Source organism: Daphnia pulicaria, chromosome 3 (assembly GCF_021234035.1).
Source record: "Daphnia pulicaria isolate SC F1-1A chromosome 3, SC_F0-13Bv2, whole genome shotgun sequence".
Classification (NCBI taxonomy): domain Eukaryota; kingdom Metazoa; phylum Arthropoda; class Branchiopoda; order Diplostraca; family Daphniidae; genus Daphnia; species Daphnia pulicaria.
Window position 1 is genome coordinate 10,312,763 of NC_060915.1, and position 23,847 is coordinate 10,336,609.

At 37.9% G+C, this 23,847-nt stretch overlaps 4 protein-coding genes and 6 long non-coding RNA genes across 14 annotated transcripts; 4 read left to right on the forward strand and 6 right to left on the reverse strand.

Moving 5' to 3' along the window:
• The first annotated feature begins 650 nt into the window (after positions 1–650).
• Positions 651–4,565, forward strand: LOC124329500 (putative pre-mRNA-splicing factor ATP-dependent RNA helicase PRP1). Its single transcript, XM_046788573.1, has 15 exons — positions 651–822; positions 1,004–1,045; positions 1,159–1,266; positions 1,330–1,470; positions 1,534–1,608; positions 1,668–1,772; positions 1,836–2,214; positions 2,295–2,549; positions 2,614–2,872; positions 2,932–3,123; positions 3,479–3,618; positions 3,680–3,853; positions 3,915–4,077; positions 4,136–4,262; positions 4,321–4,565. Exons 1-14 carry the CDS (start codon positions 776–778, stop codon positions 4,255–4,257), a joined length of 2,202 nt encoding a protein of 733 aa, XP_046644529.1. The 5' UTR covers positions 651–775; the 3' UTR covers positions 4,258–4,262; positions 4,321–4,565.
• LOC124329501 (dehydrogenase/reductase SDR family member 12-like) lies at positions 4,464–6,536 on the reverse strand. The gene is made up of 10 exons (XM_046788574.1): positions 6,435–6,536; positions 6,255–6,370; positions 5,923–6,145; positions 5,753–5,848; positions 5,539–5,663; positions 5,326–5,461; positions 5,191–5,265; positions 4,977–5,072; positions 4,830–4,878; positions 4,464–4,717 (listed from the first exon to the last, which is right to left on the reverse strand). Exons 1-10 carry the CDS (start codon positions 6,519–6,521, stop codon positions 4,602–4,604), a joined length of 1,119 nt encoding a protein of 372 aa, XP_046644530.1. The 5' UTR covers positions 6,522–6,536; the 3' UTR covers positions 4,464–4,601.
• Positions 6,537–7,341: 805 nt separating this feature from the next.
• LOC124328822 lies at positions 7,342–12,423 on the reverse strand. Of its 2 annotated transcripts, XM_046787639.1 has the most exons (4): positions 12,412–12,423; positions 7,753–7,935; positions 7,572–7,690; positions 7,342–7,507 (listed from the first exon to the last, which is right to left on the reverse strand). In XM_046787639.1, exons 2-4 carry the CDS (start codon positions 7,892–7,894, stop codon positions 7,400–7,402), a joined length of 369 nt encoding a protein of 122 aa, XP_046643595.1. In that variant the 5' UTR covers positions 7,895–7,935; positions 12,412–12,423; the 3' UTR covers positions 7,342–7,399. The 2 variants fall into 2 exon arrangements, with proteins under 2 accessions (XP_046643595.1, XP_046643594.1); XM_046787638.1 differs by lacking the exon at positions 12,412–12,423 and having other exon boundaries at positions 7,753–7,994.
• On the forward strand, positions 8,053–8,766 carry LOC124328829. Its single transcript, XR_006916505.1, has 2 exons — positions 8,053–8,197; positions 8,393–8,766. It is a non-coding gene; the product is annotated as an uncharacterized LOC124328829 (long non-coding RNA).
• Positions 8,618–10,831, reverse strand: LOC124328821 (histone-binding protein N1/N2-like). The gene is made up of 6 exons (XM_046787636.1): positions 10,577–10,831; positions 10,280–10,506; positions 9,673–10,219; positions 9,452–9,607; positions 9,268–9,390; positions 8,618–9,203 (listed from the first exon to the last, which is right to left on the reverse strand). Exons 1-6 carry the CDS (start codon positions 10,660–10,662, stop codon positions 8,810–8,812), a joined length of 1,533 nt encoding a protein of 510 aa, XP_046643592.1. The 5' UTR covers positions 10,663–10,831; the 3' UTR covers positions 8,618–8,809.
• A 42-nt stretch (positions 12,424–12,465) lies between the features above and the next one.
• On the reverse strand, positions 12,466–13,608 carry LOC124328825. The gene is made up of 4 exons (XR_006916501.1): positions 13,215–13,608; positions 12,973–13,147; positions 12,766–12,911; positions 12,466–12,709 (listed from the first exon to the last, which is right to left on the reverse strand). It is a non-coding gene; the product is annotated as an uncharacterized LOC124328825 (long non-coding RNA).
• Positions 13,609–13,625: 17 nt separating this feature from the next.
• LOC124328824 lies at positions 13,626–15,769 on the reverse strand. The gene is made up of 5 exons (XR_006916500.1): positions 15,387–15,769; positions 14,204–15,324; positions 13,962–14,136; positions 13,755–13,900; positions 13,626–13,698 (listed from the first exon to the last, which is right to left on the reverse strand). It is a non-coding gene; the product is annotated as an uncharacterized LOC124328824 (long non-coding RNA).
• A 5,222-nt stretch (positions 15,770–20,991) lies between these two features.
• Positions 20,992–21,742, forward strand: LOC124328823. Of its 3 annotated transcripts, none has more exons than XR_006916498.1 (4): positions 20,992–21,127; positions 21,252–21,335; positions 21,526–21,618; positions 21,684–21,742. It is a non-coding gene; the product is annotated as an uncharacterized LOC124328823 (long non-coding RNA). The 3 variants fall into 3 exon arrangements; XR_006916499.1 differs by having other exon boundaries at positions 21,292–21,335; XR_006916497.1 differs by lacking the exons at positions 20,992–21,127; positions 21,252–21,335 and adding an exon at positions 21,384–21,461.
• A 158-nt stretch (positions 21,743–21,900) lies between these two features.
• Positions 21,901–22,814, reverse strand: LOC124328827. Its single transcript, XR_006916504.1, has 2 exons — positions 22,729–22,814; positions 21,901–21,957 (listed from the first exon to the last, which is right to left on the reverse strand). It is a non-coding gene; the product is annotated as an uncharacterized LOC124328827 (long non-coding RNA).
• LOC124328826 lies at positions 22,449–23,644 on the forward strand. 2 transcript variants are annotated; one of them, XR_006916503.1, is made up of 2 exons: positions 22,449–22,564; positions 23,539–23,644. It is a non-coding gene; the product is annotated as an uncharacterized LOC124328826 (long non-coding RNA). The 2 variants fall into 2 exon arrangements; XR_006916502.1 differs by lacking the exon at positions 22,449–22,564 and adding an exon at positions 22,679–23,473.
• The last annotated feature ends 203 nt before the right edge of the window (positions 23,645–23,847 follow it).

Sequence of the window (23,847 nt, forward strand, 5' to 3'; positions counted from 1 at the left end):
GCCCGTTCTCTGCGTTCTACTTTCTCTCTACAACTTCCCTACTAATAAAGAACAATTTAAATTGAATTATTCCGGGAAGCATCAATGCATTTAAACAATAGCTTCTCCCCATATAGATTTTTATTTTCTATTTTTTCCTAGGCCTAATTTCATTAGACCAAACACATGATTAATAGAAATAAGACAAATTGAGTCCTTCAATGCGTATTGGATATTCAAACTAATTTATTTGAAATGAATTCAAAGTTTTTTATAATAAGGACGTCGTCAATGCTGAATTCTCGTGGAATATATAAACATAACGGTACTGAACGGAGGAAATATTCCGAATTGAGAAATCAACAACTTTTTCATTCAGGCTAACTTGTAACTTTCTAACCACCAAAACAAGGCAACCATGAAATTGTGATCGAGCAGTAAAATAATTACTATACTATTCAATTAGCAAATACCATATAGCTAGGGTCTGAAACGAATTAGAAGCAAAGCCATATACATTTATAGATCAGCGCCGCGCATAAAAATACGGCATCTGTAGACGAGTTATTGTCAACTTAAATTGTGGCAATAAACCAGTAGTTCCGCAGTTCGCCGCTTATTGGCTATGTGCCATCTAGCGATTTGAAATGAAACGCGTGCTTCCTTTGAATTTCACAAGTAGCGTCTGCAAGTGTGGAAATTGGTGGCCGAAGTTCCTGTCTGTGCTGTTGGAAAACGTGTATCCACGTCCTGTTCGTTTTTAAATATCGTAAAATAGATATTTTCACCTCTTATTATGTCGAAAAGACGCATAGAAGTTGATGACAAGCTCAGCAAGAAATCGTAAGTAAAATGCAATTATTCAAATTAGACAAATAAACCCGCGATTGTGTCATTTGTAATGCACATGAGCATGCTGTAGTGAAACATGTCGTGGTCGATAAGATCGTTAATGATTTTTCAAAAAACCATCATTCTTTTTTTAAATTATTATGCAATAAAATTAATTTGTTTTACTTTACAGCCGGGCAACTGGTGACAAAGGGAGTGAAGCAGATAAAGAAAAGTAAGCTTCTATTGTTATAAATATTTTTCTAAATTCATTTTCACTTTTTGATTTACAAATTCCCATATTAGTGTCTTAAGATTAAAATAATGCTTTGTCTTATTACTTTACAGAAATGTAACTGATTCTAAACCTGGTGGTTCATCTGCATCAATTCCAGTAACACCATCAAAGCCAGGGTTGACATTAAATCCCCTTACAGGATTGCCCTATACACAAAAGTACATCATAAATATTATTTTTTTTTAAACACTCGTTGATAATGATCATTTATATTGTTTTAGATACTATGACATTTATCGAAAGCGCATTGGCCTTCCAGTTTGGGAATACAGGGAGAAATTTTTTGAGCTTCTAGAAAACAACCAGGCAATAGTTTTAGTTGGAGAAACTGGATCGGGAAAAACTACTCAAATTCCTCAATGGTTAGCAAATATATTTAGTTTATCGTAGAGCAGTTTGTTGATAATTTGCTATTATTGTGACAGGTCGGCTGAGTTTGCGCGAAAACTAGGAGTTAAAAAAGGAGTCGCTTGTACTCAACCACGTCGAGTTGCTGCTATGTAATATTTTAAGTCAAATAGTTAATTTTCTCTTAATATAAAACCGTTTTTTTTGTAAGGTCTGTGGCTCAACGTGTAGCTGATGAAATGGACGTCGTTCTTGGTCAAGAAGTGGGTTACAGTATCCGTTTCGAAGACTGTTCTTCCCCCAAAACCGTACTCAAGTATGTTCTTTTGAGTAAAACGTTTTATTCGATCAAAACTATTCCCTATTTAATTTTTTAAAGGTACATGACAGACGGTATGTTGTTGCGTGAAGCCATGTCAGATCCACTGTTAGACTCGTATCAGCTAGTTTTATTGGACGAAGCTCACGAGCGTACACTTGCTACTGACATTCTTATGGGTGTTTTAAAGGAAGTCATTAAGCAAAGGCGTGATCTAAAGTTAATTATCATGTCTGCCACACTTGACGCGGGAAAGTTTCAATCTTATTTTGATAACGCACCATTGATGAACGTGCCCGGTCGGACGCATCCTGTGGAGATCTTTTACACCCCAGAACCCGAGCGTGACTATCTTGAAGCAGCCATACGCACAGTCATGCAAATTCACATGTGTGAAGATATTGTCGGTGATGTTCTTCTCTTCCTCACTGGTCAAGAGGTTAGCTTTATATATTTGTAAAATTTGATTGAATTTCTCAGATTTCACTGAACATGTTTATCTTATTCATTTACACATAGGAAATCGATGAAGCTTGCAAAAGGTTGAAACGTGAAATCGACAACCTTGGTCCTGAAGTGGGAGAAATGAAGTGTATTCCTTTGTACTCCACATTGCCACCAAATTTGCAACAGAGGATTTTTGAGGCTGCTCCCCCAGTTAGACCAAATGGAGCCATCGGTCGTAAAGTGGTTATTAGTACCAACATCGCCGAGACCTCGCTTACTATTGATGGTGTTGTTTTTGTTATTGACCCTGGTTTTGCTAAACAAAAGGTAAGCTTTAAGAATTTTCAAATGTGAGTTACATGGTTCAAATTTGTGGAATTGCCGTTTTCAGGTTTACAATCCTCGCATTCGCGTCGAGTCTTTACTCGTTTCTCCTATCAGCAAAGCATCAGCTCAGCAACGTGCTGGGCGTGCCGGGCGTACGCGACCAGGAAAATGTTTTCGTCTTTACACAGAAAAAGCCTACAAACAAGAGATGCAAGACAACACATATCCTGAAATTCTTCGCTCCAACTTGGGATCAGTCGTCATTAATCTTAAAAAATTAGGCATCGACGACCTTGTTCATTTTGATTTCATGGACCCTCCAGGTACCATATCAACATTTAAATAAATAAACCGCATGCTGATTTTTTTTTTTATTTTACAGCTCCCGAGACTTTGATGAGAGCTCTAGAGTTGCTGAATTATCTCGGTGCTTTAGACGACGATGGTAACATGACCGAGTTGGGAGCAATTATGGCTGAATTTCCCCTTGATCCTCAATTGGCCAAAATGTTGATTGCTTCTACGGAATTCAACTGCTCCAATGAGATCCTTTCGATTACGGCTATGCTTTCCGGTAAGCTTCACCTAACTTCTATTTCGGTTGATTTGGTTGTCTTTGTGTGGGATCTGAAAAATAGCTAGGGTGATTTGCCACGTTTTGCCTTTGTAGTTTAATCTAAAAGTTCTTACTTGTTATTGCAAAACGGCTAATCAACTGGTTTAAAAGGTGTGCTTTCTTTGAGAGCACAGATCATAGTAGGAACGATAGGCTGTTCTATTGTATCCTGTTAATAGGTGAACAGAACTAAACATGAAGGCGGGACGCGCGGGCTTCCCATTTTTTTGGTCTCCTTGAAAAATGTGGGGCCCCACTTCCGTCTCTTTCTCTTTTTGTCTCCTCCCATTTTTTCCGCAACGTCTGAATGCAGTCCCACAAGTTTTTATGCGTCCACTGGAAGCCAAAAAGGCTGCTGACGAGGCCAAGATGCGCTTTGCTCATATTGACGGTGATCACTTGACTATGCTGAACGTCTATCACGCATTTAAACAAAATATGGAAGATCCTCAGGTATGCTCCGTCTTTTTCTACGAGCTCGTTGATGGTAATCTCACATTTTTCTTTTTAACAGTGGTGTTATGACAATTTTGTCAACTACCGGTCAATGAAATCGGCCGACAATGTGCGACAACAGCTTTCCCGTATTATGGATCGCTTCAATTTAAAACGCACATCCACCGAATTCACCTCAAAGGACTACTATGTTAATATTCGTAAAGCACTCATTAGCGGTTTCTTTATGCAGGTATAGAGACAAATAATTTCTTCTCTTTGTATTTAAGTACATTTTCGCGTTGTTCTTCCAGGTTGCCCATTTAGAACGAACGGGTCACTATCAAACTATTAAAGATAACCAAGTGGTACAACTTCACCCTTCGACTTGCTTGGATCACAAACCGGAATGGGTTATTTACAACGAATTTGTTTTGACCACTAAAAACTACATCAGAACTTGCACCGATGTTAAACGTAGAATATGAAAATCTTATTTTCTGATCCCCCAAATTAACACACTTCTGTTTTGCAGCGGAATGGCTTATCAAAGTTGCTCCTTCTTATTATGATATGAGCAATTTCCCAGAAGGACCGGCAAAGAGACAACTTGAACAGATAATCAACCGTCTAGAGAGTCGAGAATATCGGAATTGAAAACGGTAAGTTGACGTTATCCTTTGTTTCTATTCGATATCAGGAGTCAAACTGTTTTTTTAGGGCTTAAAAACACCTCTTACACTTACTTTGTAAAGTCGACCGATCATCAGTTTCCATGAATTGATTCGAGGCGAAGACATTCCGACTTCTTTCGCAAACATCAAAGCTTATTCAAATATTACATTTAATCGGAAATCAAGCAGTCGAATATTACAATTGTAATCTTTAACAAAATGTGCACACGTTGCATCAATGTCCAACATTGAAAATTTCGAGATGGTACAATACATGGAGTATCATCGATAGCTGAAATTTCAATGCACACTTGTAATGATCGAAAATTAGTTCTTCATGAATTCGTCAGCTAAGGCTTCTAACTTGGCCATGAATTTGGCTTCTTCCTCTTTAGTCGAATGAGTCCATGCTAACGGTAAGTGGGTTGAAACTGAACGGCGATCTAAAATAAAGACAAGGTTTAGGTGTAGTCTATTGAAGAAATCCCGACGGTTTCTAATAAAAGGTTTTATAAGTTTTAAACACAAACTAGTTGGTGGGCTCAATGGACGTACCCTCAAAAAACAAACCAGACGATTGTTTTAAGGCTGCATCTGAAATAGCCTAGCAAAATATATATTTATTATGTATTTATGTTAAGTGTTATTTAAATGTTTAGTTTATATGTAAATTAAAACAAATAAATAGCAACTGTTGCTTACCAGCCAACTAGCTGTATCAGCTCCCTGCTCGGCAGTGCGAAGGCGGTCTTTCATTTTCTCGTAAAATTCCGGCATGGAAGAGCGAACAGCCGGAGTCTACAGGTTCACAAATTTAATTTGAAATAATTAAGTTAAATTTTTTCTTTAAAATAATAAAGTTTTCTAGTATGGGAGTGGGTTATTGTCTGTCTAAAATAATTTAGAAAATACATACGTCGGCCCATCCAGGGTGCATAACCGAAAAATGGATATTTGGATATTTTTTTGCATACTGCTCCGTCATTACTACCTATTGATTTGACATAATTATTATGGATGTTATTCCATCATCAGCACTCATTAATCAAACCTGCTGTCTCTTGTTTTGTGCATACGCCATGGTTCCATCAAACTTCTTTTCCTTTTCCAATTGCCAATCATCTACATTTAGCTTTTGAACTAACATGCCCCCACTGGAAACTATAATAACTCTGGGTTGACTTGACCTAATTTAGAGATATTTAAAAATCATATTCTTAAAGTACTCATAATTGAATTGTTAATATTTTGAAATTCTATATACTTAGACAAAACAGGGATAAGAGTTGTAGTAAGCAAATGGGTCCCCAAGGTATTTGTAGCAAAGTTTTTTTCATTTCCATTGGCATCAACTTCCCTGTTGTTTATCATACAGCCTGCATTGTTGACCTATTTATTAAGATAAATTTTTCAGAAATAAAATTATTTAAATCCATTTCATGAAAGATCACAATGTTTTGGAAAAGATTTGAACTTACCAATACATTCAGCTGAGTTCCACTTTCAACAAACTTTCTACTAAATTCTACAACACCTTTAGAATCAGAAAGATCCAATGAATGAACATGGACATTCTGAAAAAAAAAAAAAAAAAAAATATTATAAAGGAGGATTAGGTCTTCTATGATCAGAAACTGTCAATTTTTACATTGTTTCCTGAAGCTTTTTTAATTTCTGTTTGAGCTTCTTGGGCTGATTTTTTGTTACGACATACAAGGTGAACTGTTCCTCCTCTTTTAGCAATGTCCAATGCAATACATTTTCCAATTCCACTATTGCCGCCTGTTATCATGTATGACTTTTCTGAACAGTCAACATTCAAGTCAAGGTCAGCTGGGTTAAAATGTTTACTAGCAGACTCATATCCTCCCCTGTAATTTAAGAAGGATTCACAGCATATGTTCAGTTTGATATTATACGAAGACTAAAGTTAGTTAAATTTACGATACACATTTAGTAAGCAGTTAAGCACAGACTTACTTGGTATAATCCTTCATTCCTCTAGCAAACCAAACGACATTTCTGTAGAACGACATTGCTGCTCGTTTCTTTTTCGTTGCTAATCGGAAAATGTAAAGATCCGTTGAAGCTAATTGCTAAAGAATGAGTCTAGAATCTAGATTGTGAGCATTGTGTAAGTAAAGTGTCAAAAGTACATACTCGAAAACATGCTAAAGATAACACGTCGTCATCGTAACAGCCTTCGATGCCATTACGTAAAATATCAACAAACAAGCGGACTACCATCTATCGGTAGAATCTTGGAAGAATTCACTTGAAGACGCAAAGAAGACACAACGAATGAACGAACGCGCTTAAATTGTCAGCTACGGAGCTAGCTGCATGCTATTCTGTTCCTAATTTTTGTTTCGTTTTAAAAAATCAAAATAGCACGTGAAGTTCAATAATTAGTTAATAGCCATAATAAGACAATAATAACGAATAATCCGACGAGACTAATCACAATACCAATAATGCAAACCAAAAGCATTTTCCTGTATTTTGTTAATTACCGTTGAATAAATACCTCAAGATTTTTCTTACTTCCTATTGCAGCCCAAATAAAGTTAAAGACCACAGTGCGAAATCAAAGCAAAACCAGGGGTATATTCCTAAATGGTTTAATTAATTGCATTTGAGTGTGAGTACGGTTTTGCCACACTCCATCCTATTAACCGTGATATAAATTATCCTTTTTAATATAAAAAAATTATTGGAATGTATAAATTAACAATGAAGAGTTAAAGACCCTTCGATTTCCTAAGTTCTTCTATCACTCTGGTAAGACAGCACCATCTTATAGGATGGTGGGTTGGATATGGACAGCTTCTCGGCTATGTAATATATAGTAATTCCTATCAAGAAATTGCGACTGATTCTACCAAAAATAATAAGCTATAAGTGAATTCAATTCTGTGAATCTAAATTTTTGTTTAGAATTAACATCCATCAGTCTGTGCCTAAGTGCAGGCAGCCTCTAACAAGAGAATCTAAATAAAGATAAATTAATTTTCCTTAATTCACCTGAAAATATAATTATCTTATTTTAAAGATATATAGCTAGAAGTAACAATTTAATGAATTTATTACAATGCTGAAAGTCTTCTACATTAAGTTTTAATGGTTCAAGAAGATGGGTATTTCTTCAAGATTTTGTTTAGGGTTTTATATGGCAATCTGGATTTGGCACCAACCAAGGTGTTATCCATATTTTTGGCTTGCTCCCGATCATTCTTAAAAATTTCAAATTTATAGTTGTTAATTTGTTTATCTTTGTATGAATATACTGAGAATTACCTCAAATTTTGAATAGCACGACTGAAAGGAAGAAATTTCCTTTGAACACAAAGCCTGATTAAAATCGTGTTTCTTGAAGCAAGCTAACATCACAGCCATATCTTGAAGGCAAGCAACATCTGTAGTTTTTTTCAAAGAATAAAATACTTATAAATTTTTTTTTAAAACTAAGTCTGATTACCTGATGTCTTTTCACCCTTTCCAGACACTGAATCTTTCAATTTAAGTGGTAAAATTTCTTGAAATGGAACCGGTTCTTTGCAAGGCTTTCGACCAAACGCCCTGCCGATTCCAACGGTGAAACGGGGGGTCATCGCCGGCATTTCTGGGGACTTTTTAAATTATTTTAGAAAGGAACAAGATCCTATCGAACCTTCGATCAATCGATTTTCATTTGGACAGTCTAGGCTTCTAGCAGACGATTTATTTTGATTTGAGATTTTGAGTTGCAACGTTGCCTTCCCACCCACAAATTTTCTTTCCGTGAAATTTTTAATTTATTATGTAACCCATTAGGCCATACCATTTATCTCTCCATGCCCATGGAGGCAGAGCTCCTAAATGAAATCACGACGTAAGCCGCAATTCGAGTTGAATACTACGGTAGAAATTTTCTTCACTTCGCGGTTCGTTATTTGTCAGTTGTTTACGTAGTTCACTATTCTGACTTAGTGACTTTATGTTTACGTTTTAGTCTGCGTTAGTGGTATAAAGCCTTATTTTTAACTAATATGCGATTTGTTAAGAAACTCTTACTTTTATTTGTTGTTTCGTTATAACGCAAATTCTTTCTGTGGTTTTCTGGCATTTTATCTCTTAAGGTTCCAAGTGTAAATATTTTGGCAAGAGATAAGGAGCCCCTATTTCACCCGATCCGGTCCCAACTTGGTCTCCGTGGCCTAGGCCAATGCTATGGCTCTCCTGGCTCTCCAAATGAGCCAAAATAATTTAAACTCGCTTTTTTATCACATAGTAAACTAATTACTAATTGAAATGATTGAAAAATATCAGTATCCAAGCAAAGAAATAATTGTAAGAAATTAGAATAATTTTGATACATTTCTTTGTAGAACGCATGGTTACAGCTTACATAGACTTACATTGGACCTTGTGTGTGATAAATACTACAGAAAACATGTAAGTTGTATTATCAAATACGATGAATATTAGCGAAAGTTTAAAAAACCGAGTTGAGACAAGAGCACAGGGGAAAATGTACGCAATCGTCTTTTCTCCCATCAAACAGAAGTAGCATCGGCAACGACTGCACCATCAGGGCAAATTTTCTTGGCTGCTGACGCCTCAGTTCCTGCGTTATCATCTGGCTTCCTCTTCTTTCGGATCAAGTGTGTAATATCCGTGGCTGGTTTTCCAGAATTGGGAGATTCTCCAGACAACATAGCCACATCAGTTTCCATGCAACCATTCGCCCCATCAGCACTGCTAGAAGTGCCTGCTCCATTGATGCCGTTTTCAGCCAACTTCCGGATTGCCTCCTTTTCTAAATCGACGGTGTCGGCAATTTTATCACGAATATCAGGTAGCAGAGTTTCCAGCTCCTCAATCTCCCCCTCAATGGTGTGAAACAAATTCTTAGGCTCCTCCATAGAAGGTTTGTTTTCAGCAGGATTCCTGAGATATAAAACTTTATATTAAAAAAGGCAATTACATGAAAAATCAAATTAGACTAACTTACTTGAGGTTTTCAATTCTCAGCTGAATGACACTGGCAGCTGATTCAAAGCTACGAACCGCTTCTTTGAATTCGGTAGTAAAAGTGAACGCAACACCAAGTTGATAGTGCGTTTCAGCCAGAGATCTAAAGGAAAAAAAAAAATATGTAAAGGGAGAGTTTGCCAAATTGTTTAAAAATTTAAAACCTGCTATCTGCTGGGAACGAAGCTTTTTGAATCTCGAGACATTTTTGTAAATCTTCTATAGCTGAAGTATAGTTTTCTGATTCAATTGCTACTTCAGCCAATCGAATAAGAGCGTCGGCAAGTTTTGGTTTGGCCGCAGGATCGGTTTCGGCTTTCCTGGATAAATAAAAAATAAGATAATAAGTGAAAAGCTTTTAGTTAAAAAAAAAAAAAAAAATTACCTTTGATATATATTTTTTGCTATTTCAAAAACTTCCCAAGCCAGCTGAAGGTTAGGTACTTCATCTGTGTTGACATCAACATCATCATCCGCAACAGAATCAACTTTGTCTCCTGAAGAACTGCCAGCAGCTTTCAAAGATTTGCCCTTTGCTTCATTCTTAGGTTTGGCGACAGATTTTTCTCCATTTTGAGCAGCATCAGTTTTTTCCTCAGCTTTGGACTCTGAGTTTTGTCCATTTGTGTGTTCTGATGAAGGTTCGCTTTCCTTCATTTCAACATCTGGTGCTTTAGCCACATTTGCTGCTTCAGAAGCAGCAGGTTTGGCAGTTTCAGGTTTAGATTCAGCAGTTTTAGTGGTAGATTTTTCATCAGCAACTTTAGTCTTCTCTTTAACTTCAGAATCATCTGGTTTATCGGTTTTGCCATTTGTCTCAACATCACCATTTGTGGACTTCTCACCAGAATCCTCTTCTTCCTCGCTTTCTTCTTCATCATCACCATTTTCTTCATCCTCCGACTCTCCTTCTTCCCCTTCAGTTTTGTCACCTATGAACAGGGTACTTAGTATAGGTACAAGAAATATTTAAATGAAATACAATAAATCACCTCCTTCAACAGCATCTCCAAGCACATCACAGTCAGTGCGAGCCATCTCAAGAAGGGCCATGCCATAATAGTAGTAGGACTCGGAACACTCATCAGCAAACTCCCCATACTGTTCGGCAAGCAACTGAACTGATTCAGCCAAAGCAGCAATGGCAGATGGAATGTCTGACACGAGAAGATGTCGGCGACCTTGCACTAAGAGATTCATGGCAATCTCGGTAACTTGCCTGCATAAAATCGGCAAAGATGAATCTTCCCTTGTCACGTGTTAGCAAACATAAAGACGTAGTTACATACTCTTTTTTAGAAGAAGATTCCACAGGGCTGCTAGCACTGGCAGTTTCAGAAGATGTCCCATTCGTGGTGGTTGGAATTTCTGCCATCTTATTTTTACGTATTAGAATTTAGAAATGAAACGCTACAAAAGAGTAAATGGGGAAAAAACCGTTGAATGGAACACGCCGGTGCGTGACAACTGAACTGACAACTAATCTGTGGGTGTATGAGTCTATGAGAAGTGGATTCAGCAGAAGTTTCGATTTTCCATCAGACTAAAGGGGGCGACAGTGCACAACACATTGGCGGGAAACGGACGATAACACCCTCTAGGGAAGAAAAATTGTGTTTTTCGCAAGTGTCATGAACTAAGTAAATACATTTGATTGAAGTTGAAATGAGAGAGATTAGTTAAAATCTTGTGAGGATTTTATGCTTGCTATTCTACACCTTTGTTCCGTGTTCTAAATCGTAATCAATAATTCCATATGGATTGAACTGTTTTATCTTTCTGACTAGACAACGTTGCAATTGTAAAACTTTTAAATTTGGGGGTAAATTTAGCTGTGCTATTTTGGGGGTAAATTTAGCTGTGCTATGTAATTCTTTAAAATTCTTTAATAATAATTAAAAAGTATTTCGATTACGAAAACAAGGGAAATGAACAGGTGTAGAGAACAAGGCATGACGATAAAGTCTCACGCAGATAAAGAAAATGAATGACAGCAGCGCTTGTAGAAATGAAGGTGGAAACAAAAAATCCATCAGAAAACAAGAGCCGAGTTCCACATTGTGAAAGAAAAAATGGGGGTCATCAACAGCGTGGTGGAATGGTGTGGAACGCTTATTTGCTTGTCTTAAATACACCCGCACTTTTATTTCTCTCTCAGGGAATCATATACAAAACACATCACGACTACGGCACACATATGGGAAATGTACGATTGAACGAAACAAAAATTGGGGAAAGAAATTCGAAGCACAATCAACAACAACATTTATGCCGATCAAATATTTTGGAATGATCTTTGTCGTTGTGTGGCTGGCAGACAGGTGCATCGGGAATGTTCAGAATGTAGTTAGATAACAAGAATCATCAAAAGTAAACAAAATCGGGCGAATCACTGCACTGCCAAAATAAATGTGCAGTCAGTAATAGATCCTCGGCAAGGTTCACTTTCAATTCAAGTACGTGTTTCGTTTCTCCTCTAAAATTACACAACATAGTATTTTTAGTCACAGCTATAATTCACGTACCGATTAATAAGCGGTGAAAATTTCCGCGTATTGGAGTAAGAATTGAGAATAGATTCATATAAAAGATTTTTGAATTTTCCAAGTTCTGCTAAACGGCATTATAGCGACCACTTCATGTAGCGACTGTGATTAGTTGATTACCAACCATCAAGACATCTAGCCACTGCAATTACCAACCAACAAGATTTTCTAGCGTCGTCCGCATAGTCCTTCATCATTTACAAATGGGTCGTCAATGAACTTCTTAAGATACATGTAAGTTTCGCCCCCTAATAAGGAAGAACACACTGTCGTGAACACAGAATGAATCGTCTCAGAACAACACGAATCTTGCAAAGAAGAAACTATTTGTTTAGTCCAATCATCCGACAAAATAGTCACAACCTATCCTGTTCCTTCCCTCATTCATCCCCAGGACAGAACTACAAACCCCAATGAAAATAGTAATAACCAAGCTGATTCAAAGTTTACTGCTGGAAAAAGAAAATAAAGCGTTGTTTCTTGGAAAACTTCTGTTCGCAAGAAATTTAACGGTGGATGCACACATCTTTGTCGTTGCCGTACCGTTATTCGAAAAGTCAAATCCGTGACGCTCATACTAAAAAAACTTCAAAGTATTTACTTCATTTGAAAGGCAGCACTGTTTGAGTTGGTTTTAACACAAGTTACTTCCTCGCGGTTTCTTCATTATTTTAGTTACGGTTTACTTCTTGATGTTTCTGTATTATCCATGCTTAAAACTCGGAAAGAGTGAGAAACAAAATATTTTTCTTACAATACAATAAGCAAATAATCAAAACACATACGGCTGCGTAATTCAATGTTATACATGACGGTATTAGCGCTTTTTCGTCTTACTTTTCTTCACCAACGAATTTGCAGTTTTAAGTTCAACACCTAAAATAAAGATGTTTAATTTCCGGCCAACATAATTCTTGAAATGTGTAGCTTACCAATCGAATTACAAATCACTCTAGTTTGTTCATCCGTGTCTTCAGCTGAGTTGCCAGACAAAAACAGTACAAAGGGCGAATTCTGGCTAGTTTTGTAAACGTTTCTCTGCTGGTTTGTATCCAGGTAACAGCAGGTCAGCAGCACTCTAGTATTTGGAATAATGTTCTTAAAAAAATAATCAGAAGGTTAATCAATATCCACAGTACTTTAAGAGAGATGGCTCAGGTGCTCAAGAGTTGGCTTTATCTTTTCGTTTAGGATAAGTCAATATAATGGGATGACTTGGTGTTCGTTTTGACGCTGTGCTCTAATAAAGCGATTGCCAGTACGGAAACAGGTTTCTAGCCATCGAATGCATTCCCGAACAGAAGCGCTTTCTCTCTGTATCACGAGAGAAAAAAAAAATCATAAAATGCTTTGAAATGAACCATCAAATAAATGAAAATACTTTAAGTGGATCAATTTCCGAGATGACAATATCAGGTACTACTACAATCAGCTTTTGGCTTTTGATCACTTTCTTTATGAGGTGAGTGAAGTCTGAAAGAGCAGAGACGTCCGTTTGTCTTTTTTTCTTTTAAATTGAGGTGAGAGTCTCCGTTCAAGCTATTGTAGCTACTTCTGACTTCAATCACAAGTGTGCCAATCATATGAGGTCTGCTTTCATTCCCAGTTCCTGGGATTCATCTTTAGTTGCTTCGGATGGACACGTGTAAATTCCGTTTTCCAGTCGGAAACTTTTTTCGTTGCCATGACTTGCCAACCAATTACCATATTGGAGAATACTTTCGATCCGAATAGAATTTAAAATTGAAACGTTGGATGGTGCAGGAACAGACTCAAAATCGAATGGATTGGTTATACATGACGGTATTAGCGCTTTTTCGTCTTACTTTTCTTCACCAACGAATTTGCAGTTTTAAGTTCAACACCTAAAATAAAGATGTTTAATTTCCGGCCAACATAATTCTTGAAATGTGTAGCTTACCAATCGAATTACAAATCACTCTAGTTTGTTCATCCGTGTCTTCAGCTGAGTTGCCAGACAAAAACAGTACAAAGGGCGAATTCTGGCTAGTTTTGTAAACGTTTCTCTGCTGGTTTGTATCCAGGTAACAGCAGGTCAGCAGCACTCTAGTATTTGGAATAATGTTCTTAAAAAAATAATCAGAAGGTTAATCAATATCCACAGTACTTTAAGAGAGATGGCTCAGGTGCTCAAGAGTTGGCTTTATCTTTTCGTTTAGGATAAGTCAATATAATGGGATGACTTGGTGTTCGTTTTGACGCTGTGCTCTAATAAAGCGATTGCCAGTACGGAAACAGGTTTCTAGCCATCGAATGCATTCCCGAACAGAAGCGCTTTCTCTCTGTATCACGAGAGAAAAAAAAAATCATAAAATGCTTTGAAATGAACCATCAAATAAATGAAAATACTTTAAGTGGATCAATTTCCGAGATGACAATATCAGGTACTACTACAATCAGCTTTTGGCTTTTGATCACTTTCTTTATGAGGTGAGTGAAGTCTGAAAGAGCAGAGACGTCCGTTTGTCTTTTTTTCTTTTAAATTGAGGTGAGAGTCTCCGTTCAAGCTATTGTAGCTACTTCTGACTTCAATCACAAGTGTGCCAATCATATGAGGTCTGCTTTCATTCCCAGTTCCTGGGATTCATCTTTAGTTGCTTCGGATGGACACGTGTAAATTCCGTTTTCCAGTCGGAAACTTTTTTCGTTGCCATGACTTGCCAACCAATTACCATATTGGAGAATACTTTCGATCCGAATAGAATTTAAAATTGAAACGTTGGATGGTGCAGGAACAGACTCAAAATCGATTGGAGCATGGAATAAGCTCATAGAATCCAGTCCATACAGCTTCCACTCTTCTTCTAAAGGAACTTTTTGGTACTGATCAACATCTTCTTTCTGGCAGCGTTTAAACACGTTGAGGATGGTAGCTAGTGTTGCCCACATTTTTCGAATGGATCTTGATAGGCCTACTTGATACTTGAACAACCTGAACATTGGCTTGTAACCAATCAGTTAAGAGTTTAAAAATCGGGAAAACAGAGATACGGCTTCTGATAGGATTTCTATGAGCAGTTCAATTTTTAGCTTCAGCTGAATGAAAACCAGGATAAAACTTCTTCTTCAGAATCCTGATAGAGTTACTTTCTAAAAATATCTCTTCCTCTGAAAATTCTTGATCAGATAATCCAGATCAAATTTTCCTATAAATTTCTCAGTTTAGCGCACTTAGTTTCTCCCTCCTCCACGTCGCTCAGATCATCTTCATCAGCTTCTTCATTACTCCCAGAGACAGACTCCTTCTCCTTATCTGCAATTTCCATTTCGTTGGTAAGCATTTCCAGAGCTCAGATGGAAAATGTCTTGAAACTTGTTCAGAACTTGAGTGAAAAGTGAACAACAGAAGGTGATTGCAGCTGTTGGATTATGATTTGATGAAGCCGGAGTTACAGTACACATCACCACACAGGCAGGCAAATCCATTTTTGCTGCTGAAGAGTCATTTTTTGAATTTTGCTTGAGGCCACCTGACACAAAATCCATTAATTAATGCACAAACATTGAAACCAGAATTTTTGTTACAACTTACTTGGCTTATTTCATAGCTATTTTCTTCTTTGCCTATAAAAACTAACTTTGGAAGTAATTGTGAAAAAGCGGAAATCAGTTTGTCTTCGTTCATGGCTCTAATAAAGCCTCATTATACACATTTAGGTAAGCACAGACTTACTTGGAATAATCCTTCATTCCTCTAGCAAACCAAACGACATTTCTGTAGGACGACATTACTGCTCGTTTCTTTTTCGTTGCTAATCGGAAAATGTAAAGATCCGTTGAAGCTAATTGCTAAAAAATGAGTCTAGATTGTGAAAATTGTGTAAGTAAAGAGTCAAAAGTACATACTCGAAACCATGCTAAAAATAACACGGCGTCGTAACAGTCTTCGATGCGATTACGTAAAATATCAACAAACAAGCGGACTACCATCTATCGGTAGAATCTTGAAAGAATTCACTTGAAGACGCAACGAACGCGCTTAAATTGTCAGCTATACGGAGCTACCACCTGCCTTATTTACTAGCTACGCGATACGGCGATAGGGCTGTTCCTAATTTTTTTTCGTGTTTTAAAATAAAAATAGCACAATAGCACAATAGCACAACCGTTCAATAACTCGTTAATAGCCGTAATAAGAGGGTTTTGCCATACGCCATCATGATCATCTCCTCTTTAACGTCATATAAATTATCCTATTTAATATAATAAAGTTATTGGAACGTATAAATTAACAATGAAGAGTTAAAGACCCTTCGATTTCCGAAGTTCTTATATCAATCTAATAAGACAGATTATCGGATGGTGGGTTGGATCGACAGCTTCTCGGTGTAATACATAGTAATTCCTATCAAGAAATTGCGACTGGATGTCCTAGATTCGAATAAAAATAATAAGCTATAAGTGAATTCAATTTCTGTGAATCTAAATTTTTTTTTAGAATAAACATCCTACGTCAGTCTGTGCCTATGTGTAGGCAGCCTCTGACAAGGGATTCAAAATAAATATAAATTAATTTCTCTGGGAAGTAACAATTTAATGAATTTATTACAATGCTGAAAGTTTCTCTACATTAAGTTTTGATAGTTCAAGGAGATGGGTATTCTTCAAGATTTTGTTTAGGCACGGAGGAAGAGATGAAGGAGGAACATCGACTAGTACAAAAGTGACTACCCCAGTTAGGGCTGTGGCCCGGGCGATGAAAACCCGGGCCACCGCCCGGGCTGAACGAAAAAAAACCCAACCCGACTCGACCCACCGAGGCATTTTTTTTAACGGGGCGGGCGACGGGTTGAACTCCCGGGTCCGCGGGCCAACCCGAGCGGTCGCGCCATCTAGTAGTCACATAGAGAAGCTCGTTATTCTCTATGCCTGCGGCCTCAAAATATTGCCGCCAAATGCTCTACGATAATTTCGTAGCATGAAAAGTAGGATAAGTGGTAGAAAAGGGCGTTCAGGGGTGTTCAGAAGACAGAATTGACGTTTCACTGTTGGAAGAAGAAGATAATTAAGAAATTTAGGGAATTTTTTTAAGTTTGTAAAAAAAAAAGTGTGTTTGACCCGATTTTTTACCCGGGCCGTTACCCGACCGGTAAAAATTTTTTGACCCATGGGTTGGCCCGGGCCAAACCCGTTCACTCAGTTGGCCCAACCCGCTCCGACCCGCGGAAGAAGAAAAACCCATCTAAAAAACCCATTGAAAAAAAAACCGCTAAAAACGTCCCGGGCCACAGCCCTAACCCCAGTGTCCCTTTCTAAAAAGTTGCCAGATTTCGGGAACTGGACCTGAGACCCCACGTTGCCAGTTCTAAGAAAAAGCAGCAGCAAATTGTGTTGTTTTGATTTGGGTCCCTGGTGGTCAAAGTTGGAATCAAGGGCTGGGTATTGCTCTGTCTGACGACTGTCGTCATGGAAACATAAATTTACGGGACTTTCACCAAAACGTCGTTTCCTAGAACTGGCAATGTGGGGTCTCAGGTCCAGTTCCCGAAATCTGGCAACTTTTCAGAAAGGGCACTGGGGTAGTCACTTTTTCCTGTAGAGGCTTATGGAGCGATGTTCCTCCTTCTTCTAATCCTCCGCGGTTTAGGGTTTTATATGGCAATCTGGATTTGGCACCAACCGAGGTGTTATCCATATTTTTGGCTTGCTCCTAATCAGTCAAAAAAATTTCAAATTTACAGTTGTCAATTTGTTTATCTTTGTATGAATGTATCCCTACGGGAAATTAAAGTTTCTTAGGCAACTTAAAGACCGGCCCAGTTCCGGAGTTATTATCTGGATTCCTCTTCTTTCGGGTCGCGTTTTTTCCGTATACAGCGTCGGCAATAGAGAAAAATATACTAGTATATTAGAAAGATTTAGTTGCCTCACCAGTAGATAGAGATAAAGAGAAAGGAGTAGTTATTAACTCTTCTGTTGGCTTGGCGGGCGTAGTAACGATCATAATTAGTCATGGTCTCTTACTTTTTAAGATACCAATCTATTTGAATCCTAGCCATGATTGGAAAATAACCATACTCAAGCTTTTCAAGGGTTATTTTTAACAGTCTTTCTCGGCTGGTGTCCGTGGCTGGATTTTCTGAATTGGGAGAATCTTCAGAATACATGACCACATCTTCCATACGGTGTGAATTGCCTCGTTTTGCAAGTTGGTGTTTACGGCGATTTTTTTACGAAGATTAGGTAACAGGAGCCTAAGAGCCTAAATCAAATAACGAAAATTCATTCAAACCACTTGAAAAAAGCTTTAAATTTATTCGCAGATCCACTTTGATACAAGCATACCAATTCCTCATCAATCAGTCACGAATTGCAATTCTGATAGTTTTTTTTAACCATTTCCACGCAGCTTATTCGATTATAGCTGTTTGCAACCATCAGAGCTACAAACGAAAAGAAATGTATTGAACTCTAGCTTATTGACAGCACACATTTTTTCGTGCAGAGAGCGTTGCATAACTAAAACACTGCCTTAGGGCTGTGAAGAGGAAAAGATCACGGATTTTTGGATTCCTCTTCTTTCGGGTCGCGTTTTTCATTTCCTGGTTTTCCAAGTTGATGTTTACGGCGATTTTTCTATGAAGATCAGGTAACAGACTTTCCAAATCCTCGATTTCACCCTTAACCGTGTAGAACTTACTCTTAGGCTCCTCCATCGAAGGTTTCTCTTTAGTAGGATTCCTGAGGAGTCACATTTCATAATAAAAACGCAGTTCCAAAAAATCAAATTTAACTATCTCACTTGAGAATATCGATTCTATGTTGAATAATGTAAGCTGCTGATTCAAAGCTACGAACTGCATCTTTAAACTTGGAAGTAGAAGAGAAAGCGACACCAAGTTTATAGTGTGTTGACCTAAACGAATAACAATAAATATTACAAGGAAAAGTGTGGAAAAAATGGGTTTTTTTCCATTAAATTCCTGCTATCTGGTAGTAAGGAAGCTTTTTGAATTATGAGATACTTTTGCAAATCTTCTGTCGCTTTGGTAAAGTCTTCTGATTCAAGTTCTACCTCATCCAACCGAAAGAGAGCGTCGGCAAGTTTGGGCTCAACAGCAGGATCTTTTTCAACTTTCCTTGAAAATAAAACAATTATGAGTAAAAAATTTTTAGTAATGAAAATAAAAAATTACCTTTCATAAATTGTTTTTGCTTGTTCAAACATTTCCCAAGCCAAAAGAAGGATAGGCTTTTCATCATCATCGCTCGTCTGCTAGTCGCGCCATGAGAAGGCTGCACATTGCAGTAGCTCCCTGTTTTCTGTGATTTAGCTTTTTTAACCTTCGTCATCTACCGTCCGCCAGAGCGCCCTGGTTTTCCAACATTATCGACTTTTCTATCAGAGTTTCGTACTCTACTTGAGTTTGCGGTCAACAACAACGAGGAGCCAGTTATCTTGGGCGATTTCAACATTCATGTTGGCGACTCTAAGTGCAACAAGGCTCGTTCCTTTAAACAGCTAGTCAAAGAGTTGGGCTGGAATCAGCTTTTCTTGGGACGTACTCATAGTGCTGCTCATACACTCGATCTCATTCTCACTCGCAGTGGAAGCAAATTCGTCTCCGACGTCCAGGTAGCTGGCCTCGTCAGCGACCACCACCTCGTGATCTGTTCCGTCGGGCTTCGCCGTCCGGTGACAGAGATAAAGTCATTTTCTTTCCGTACCTACAATTCTATCGACTTGGATTCTCTGCGAGCTGACCTATCCCAACTACCATTAATTACTGCTCCGGCGTTCGTTCATCAAGACCAAGTAGCGACTCTGGATTCGCTTGTCGACCTGTTTCAGGAGATTCGTGGCGTCGTGGAGTCGCACGCCCCGCTGAAGACTAGTGTGGTGGTGCTTCGTGACCCTGCCCCGTGGATAAACTTCGACATTCTTGTTTTTCGGCACAAACTTCGAAGAGCTGAGAGAATCTGGCGGATACCTTCAAGGCCATTTTGAATCATACAAGTGCCTTCGCTCTGAGTATCGAAGACTTTTATTTAAGGTGAAGGCCGACTATCTCTGTTCTACTATTGCCAACTGCTCTGGCGACCGGAAGAAACTATACAAGATTGTTGACTCATGGCTTGGTCGTTCTAAAGAGCGATCACTCCCGACTCATCAGTCTCCAGCTAATTTGGCCAACGCCTTTTCTTACTTTTACAGCGACAAGGTAGACGCAATTAAGGCTGAACTTATCGGTTCGAGAGCTAAGATTGATCCAACCAGTGTCATTGGCTCGGTCCACTTTTTGGACACTCGAACAAACTCTGATCTGCTCACTGAGTTCCCCATCGTCAGTATCGAGGAAGTCCCTCTTGGGATCGTTGCCTCCCCCACAAAATCCTGCGGATTGAATCCTATTCCCACTGGTATCCTTAGGAAGGTGGCGCCACTGCTCGTTCCAGCGATCACTTCCATAGTTAACCTATCTTTCCAGACCGGCGTGTTCCCTCAAAACTTCAAGCACGGTCTCATTACGCCTCTTCTTAAGAAGCCAACACTCGATAAAGAAGTTTTCTCCAATTATCGACCAGTAACTAATCTCTCGTTCTTGTCTAAAGTTCTTGAGCGACTAGCAGCCCACCAGCTTGATGCTATCCGGCCAGCCATGAGATCCTTTCACCGACTCAGTCTGCCTATCGCCCTAATCACTCAACCGAGACTGCGCTACTGGCACTTCAGAATGACTTACTTCAAGCTGCTAGTCAGGGACATGGCTGTGTCGTTCTCCTTCTCGATCTGACCGCCGCTTTAGACACGATCGATCATGAAATTCTTCTTGATCGAATCTCTTCCCACTGTGGCATTGATGGAAAGCCTCTTGCCTGGATCGTTTCATATCTAAGAAACCGGACTCAATCGGTGATCGTGGATGGTGCTGAATCGGACCCGGTTCAAGTCAAGTATGGAGTCCCCCAAGGATCTGTCCTTGGTCCTAAACTATATACCAGAGCAATAGATCCTTGGTCAGTTCACGGCTGTGTTGGCTTCCCTATCCCGGTTTCAGGGTAAACGTATCCCCGATTTTCAGACATTTTAGGGCGGAGCTTGTCAGAAGTTGTTAAGTGGAAACTGGAAACAGCGCCATCTAGTGATAAGACGTGATAAGACTTTCAAATAATACTTTCGGCGGCCATTTTCGTGTATTATGTGAATACGGCGGCCATCATCGTGTTTTACGTGAATGAAGCCTAACCATAATTTCTGTAAAAATGGTTGGCAGGTGTGCTGTTCCTGGTTGTAAAACAACATATTACAAAGGAAATCAAAAAGAAAATGATGTTACTTTGTTTGCAGTTCCTAAAACTTCATTATCAAAATGGCAAGAACTAATTCCATGTAGTAATTTGACGAGCACCTCACGTATTTGCTCCCGTCATTTTAACGAAAGTGACTTTAAATCAGGGATTGAAATTTTGAACGTGTTCCATCCTTTCAAACGTAGGATTCTTAATGCTGGAGCAATTCCCAAACATTTTCTGATAAATGGTATTGATATTATATTTCCTGTATAATCTGTAATGCACAGAAACTGAACCGTTTTCATTTTAGATACATCTATTCGACAAGCAATGCAAAATGTTGATGCTTTCAAATGGAGAAATAACCTTAATGGTATTTTAACATATTTTTATTTTGTTTAATATTAAATAACGCAATTCTTAAATATGTAATGCAGTGGAAGCAAATGCTAGCAATGCATCAGCAAGGAAACGACCAAAAGTAGACAAAATACCTACTACGTCAAAGAGAAAAAAATTGGACAGTACAGGTATTGATAATAGTTCTCTTTATATTTCATTTTGAAGAGCAATTGCTTTAAATTTAATCTTATAGCACCCTCCATGGAAGTTACCTCTACTATTGAAGAATCAATCAACATTCCCCAGGCAAGAAGCAATTTTTGATCCACTTCCTGATTCAATCAAAGAAAATCTTGCTGTTGTCATGGAAGATACCACAGTTGCATCGCCTTCTATGGAAACTACCTCTACTATTCAAGAATCAATGGACATTCACCAGGCTGCTGAAGAAGCAATTTTTGATCCACTTCCTGATGTAATGAACGAAAACGTTGCTGTTGTCATTGAAGATTCGACAGTTACATCACCTTCTATGGAAGCAAGCTCTACTAATTTCAAGTCTAATTTTGTGACATTTCAGTCACTAGTGACTTTATCAATGGTACCAAAGAATTGGATATGGTCTTTTGATCAAATCAAACAAATGATTTTTCGACTTTCGATGGATCAACTACCAAATGGAAATTATAATGTGAAAAGTGTACATTTTCAAAACAAACAAGAAGTAATGTATTATGTCAACGGAACGATCATTCCATCAAGCACTACTGCTTTGTCAAACAATTTCACAACAATTGAAGATATTTCGCAATTAATAAAGGATTTCAACGATCGAAAAATTTGTTCTGGCATTCCTCAAGAAAGGTTCAGAAATGTTAATTTTTCATCTCGTCTTTCTGCTACATTGGACAAAGCTGGCGTGTTAAGATCGAAATATTGCAAAACCATTTCAGAAAAGAACAGACTGTGCGTTAAATGTCTTTTTTGAAGAAATACCTGTCTAAAAGGTCAAGTAAAATTGAAGTAAAAATACCAATTTCAAAGGAGAAAAACAAGAAATCTAAGTTAGCTGAGAAACAAAAGAAACTAGATAACAGTCTGAAACAAGTTAAAGTTCTGAAAGGAAAACAAATGGTATTTATGATTTCAAACAATGCCATCGCATTAGTTTGATAATTTAAAATTTTATGTCTTTCAAGGTTGCCTGTAAGCTGATTAAAGATCTACGCAAAGAATGCCAAATCCTGATGTAATGAACGAAAACGTTGTTGTCGCTGTCGAAGGTTCGACAGTTGCACCTTCTATGGAAGCTACCTCTACTATTCAAGAATCAATGGACATTCACCAGGCTGCTGAAGAAGCAATTTTTGATCCACTTCCTGATGTAATGAACGAAAACGTTGCTGTTGTCATTGAAGATTCGACAGTTACATCACCTTCTATGGAAGCAAGCTCTACTAATTTCAAGTCTAATTTTGTGACATTTCAGTCACTAGTGACTTTATCAATGGTACCAAAGAATTGGATATGGTCTTTTGATCAAATCAAACAAATGATTTTTCGACTTTCGATGGATCAACTACCAAATGGAAATTATAATGTGAAAAGTGTACATTTTCAAAACAAACAGGAAGTAATGTATTATGTCAACGGAACGATCATTCCATCAAGCACTACTGCTTTGTCAAACCATTTCACAACAATTGAAGATATTTCGCAATTGATAAAGGATTTCCACGATCGAAAAATTTGTTCTGGCATTCCTCAAGAAAGGTTCAGAAATGTTAATTTTTCATCTCGTCTTTCTGCTACATTGGACAAAGCTGGCGTGTTAAGATCGAAATATTGCAAAACCATTTCAGAAAAGAACAGACTGTGCGTTAAATGTCTTTTTTGAAGAAATACCTGTCTAAAAGGTCAAGTAAAATTGAAGTAAAAATACCAATTTCAAAGGAGAAAAACAAGAAATCTAAGTTAGCTGAGAAACAAAAGAAACTAGATAACAGTCTGAAACAAGTTAAAGTTCTGAAAGGAAAACAAATGGTATTTATGATTTCAAACAATACCATCGCATTAGTTTGATAATTTAAAATTTTATGTCTTTCAAGGTTGCCTGTAAGCTGATTAAAGATCTACGCAAAGAATGCCAAATCATGGTTCAAAAAGAAAAAACAAATGGACTAGATTATCAGCTAAAACATCTTTCAGAAACGGTAAGTTATAATATAAACCCCATGCTACACCGAAACTCAGAAATACTATTCTTTTCTCAATGAATTGTCATATTTTTTTATGGGAAAAAGTGGTTGTAAAGATGTTTTTTGCCAAGTCCAAAATTGATCCAGAATGTAACAGACACCGAAAGACTATGAGATATGACCATTCCTTTCTAATTCAGTGCGTCATCCTAAGAATGA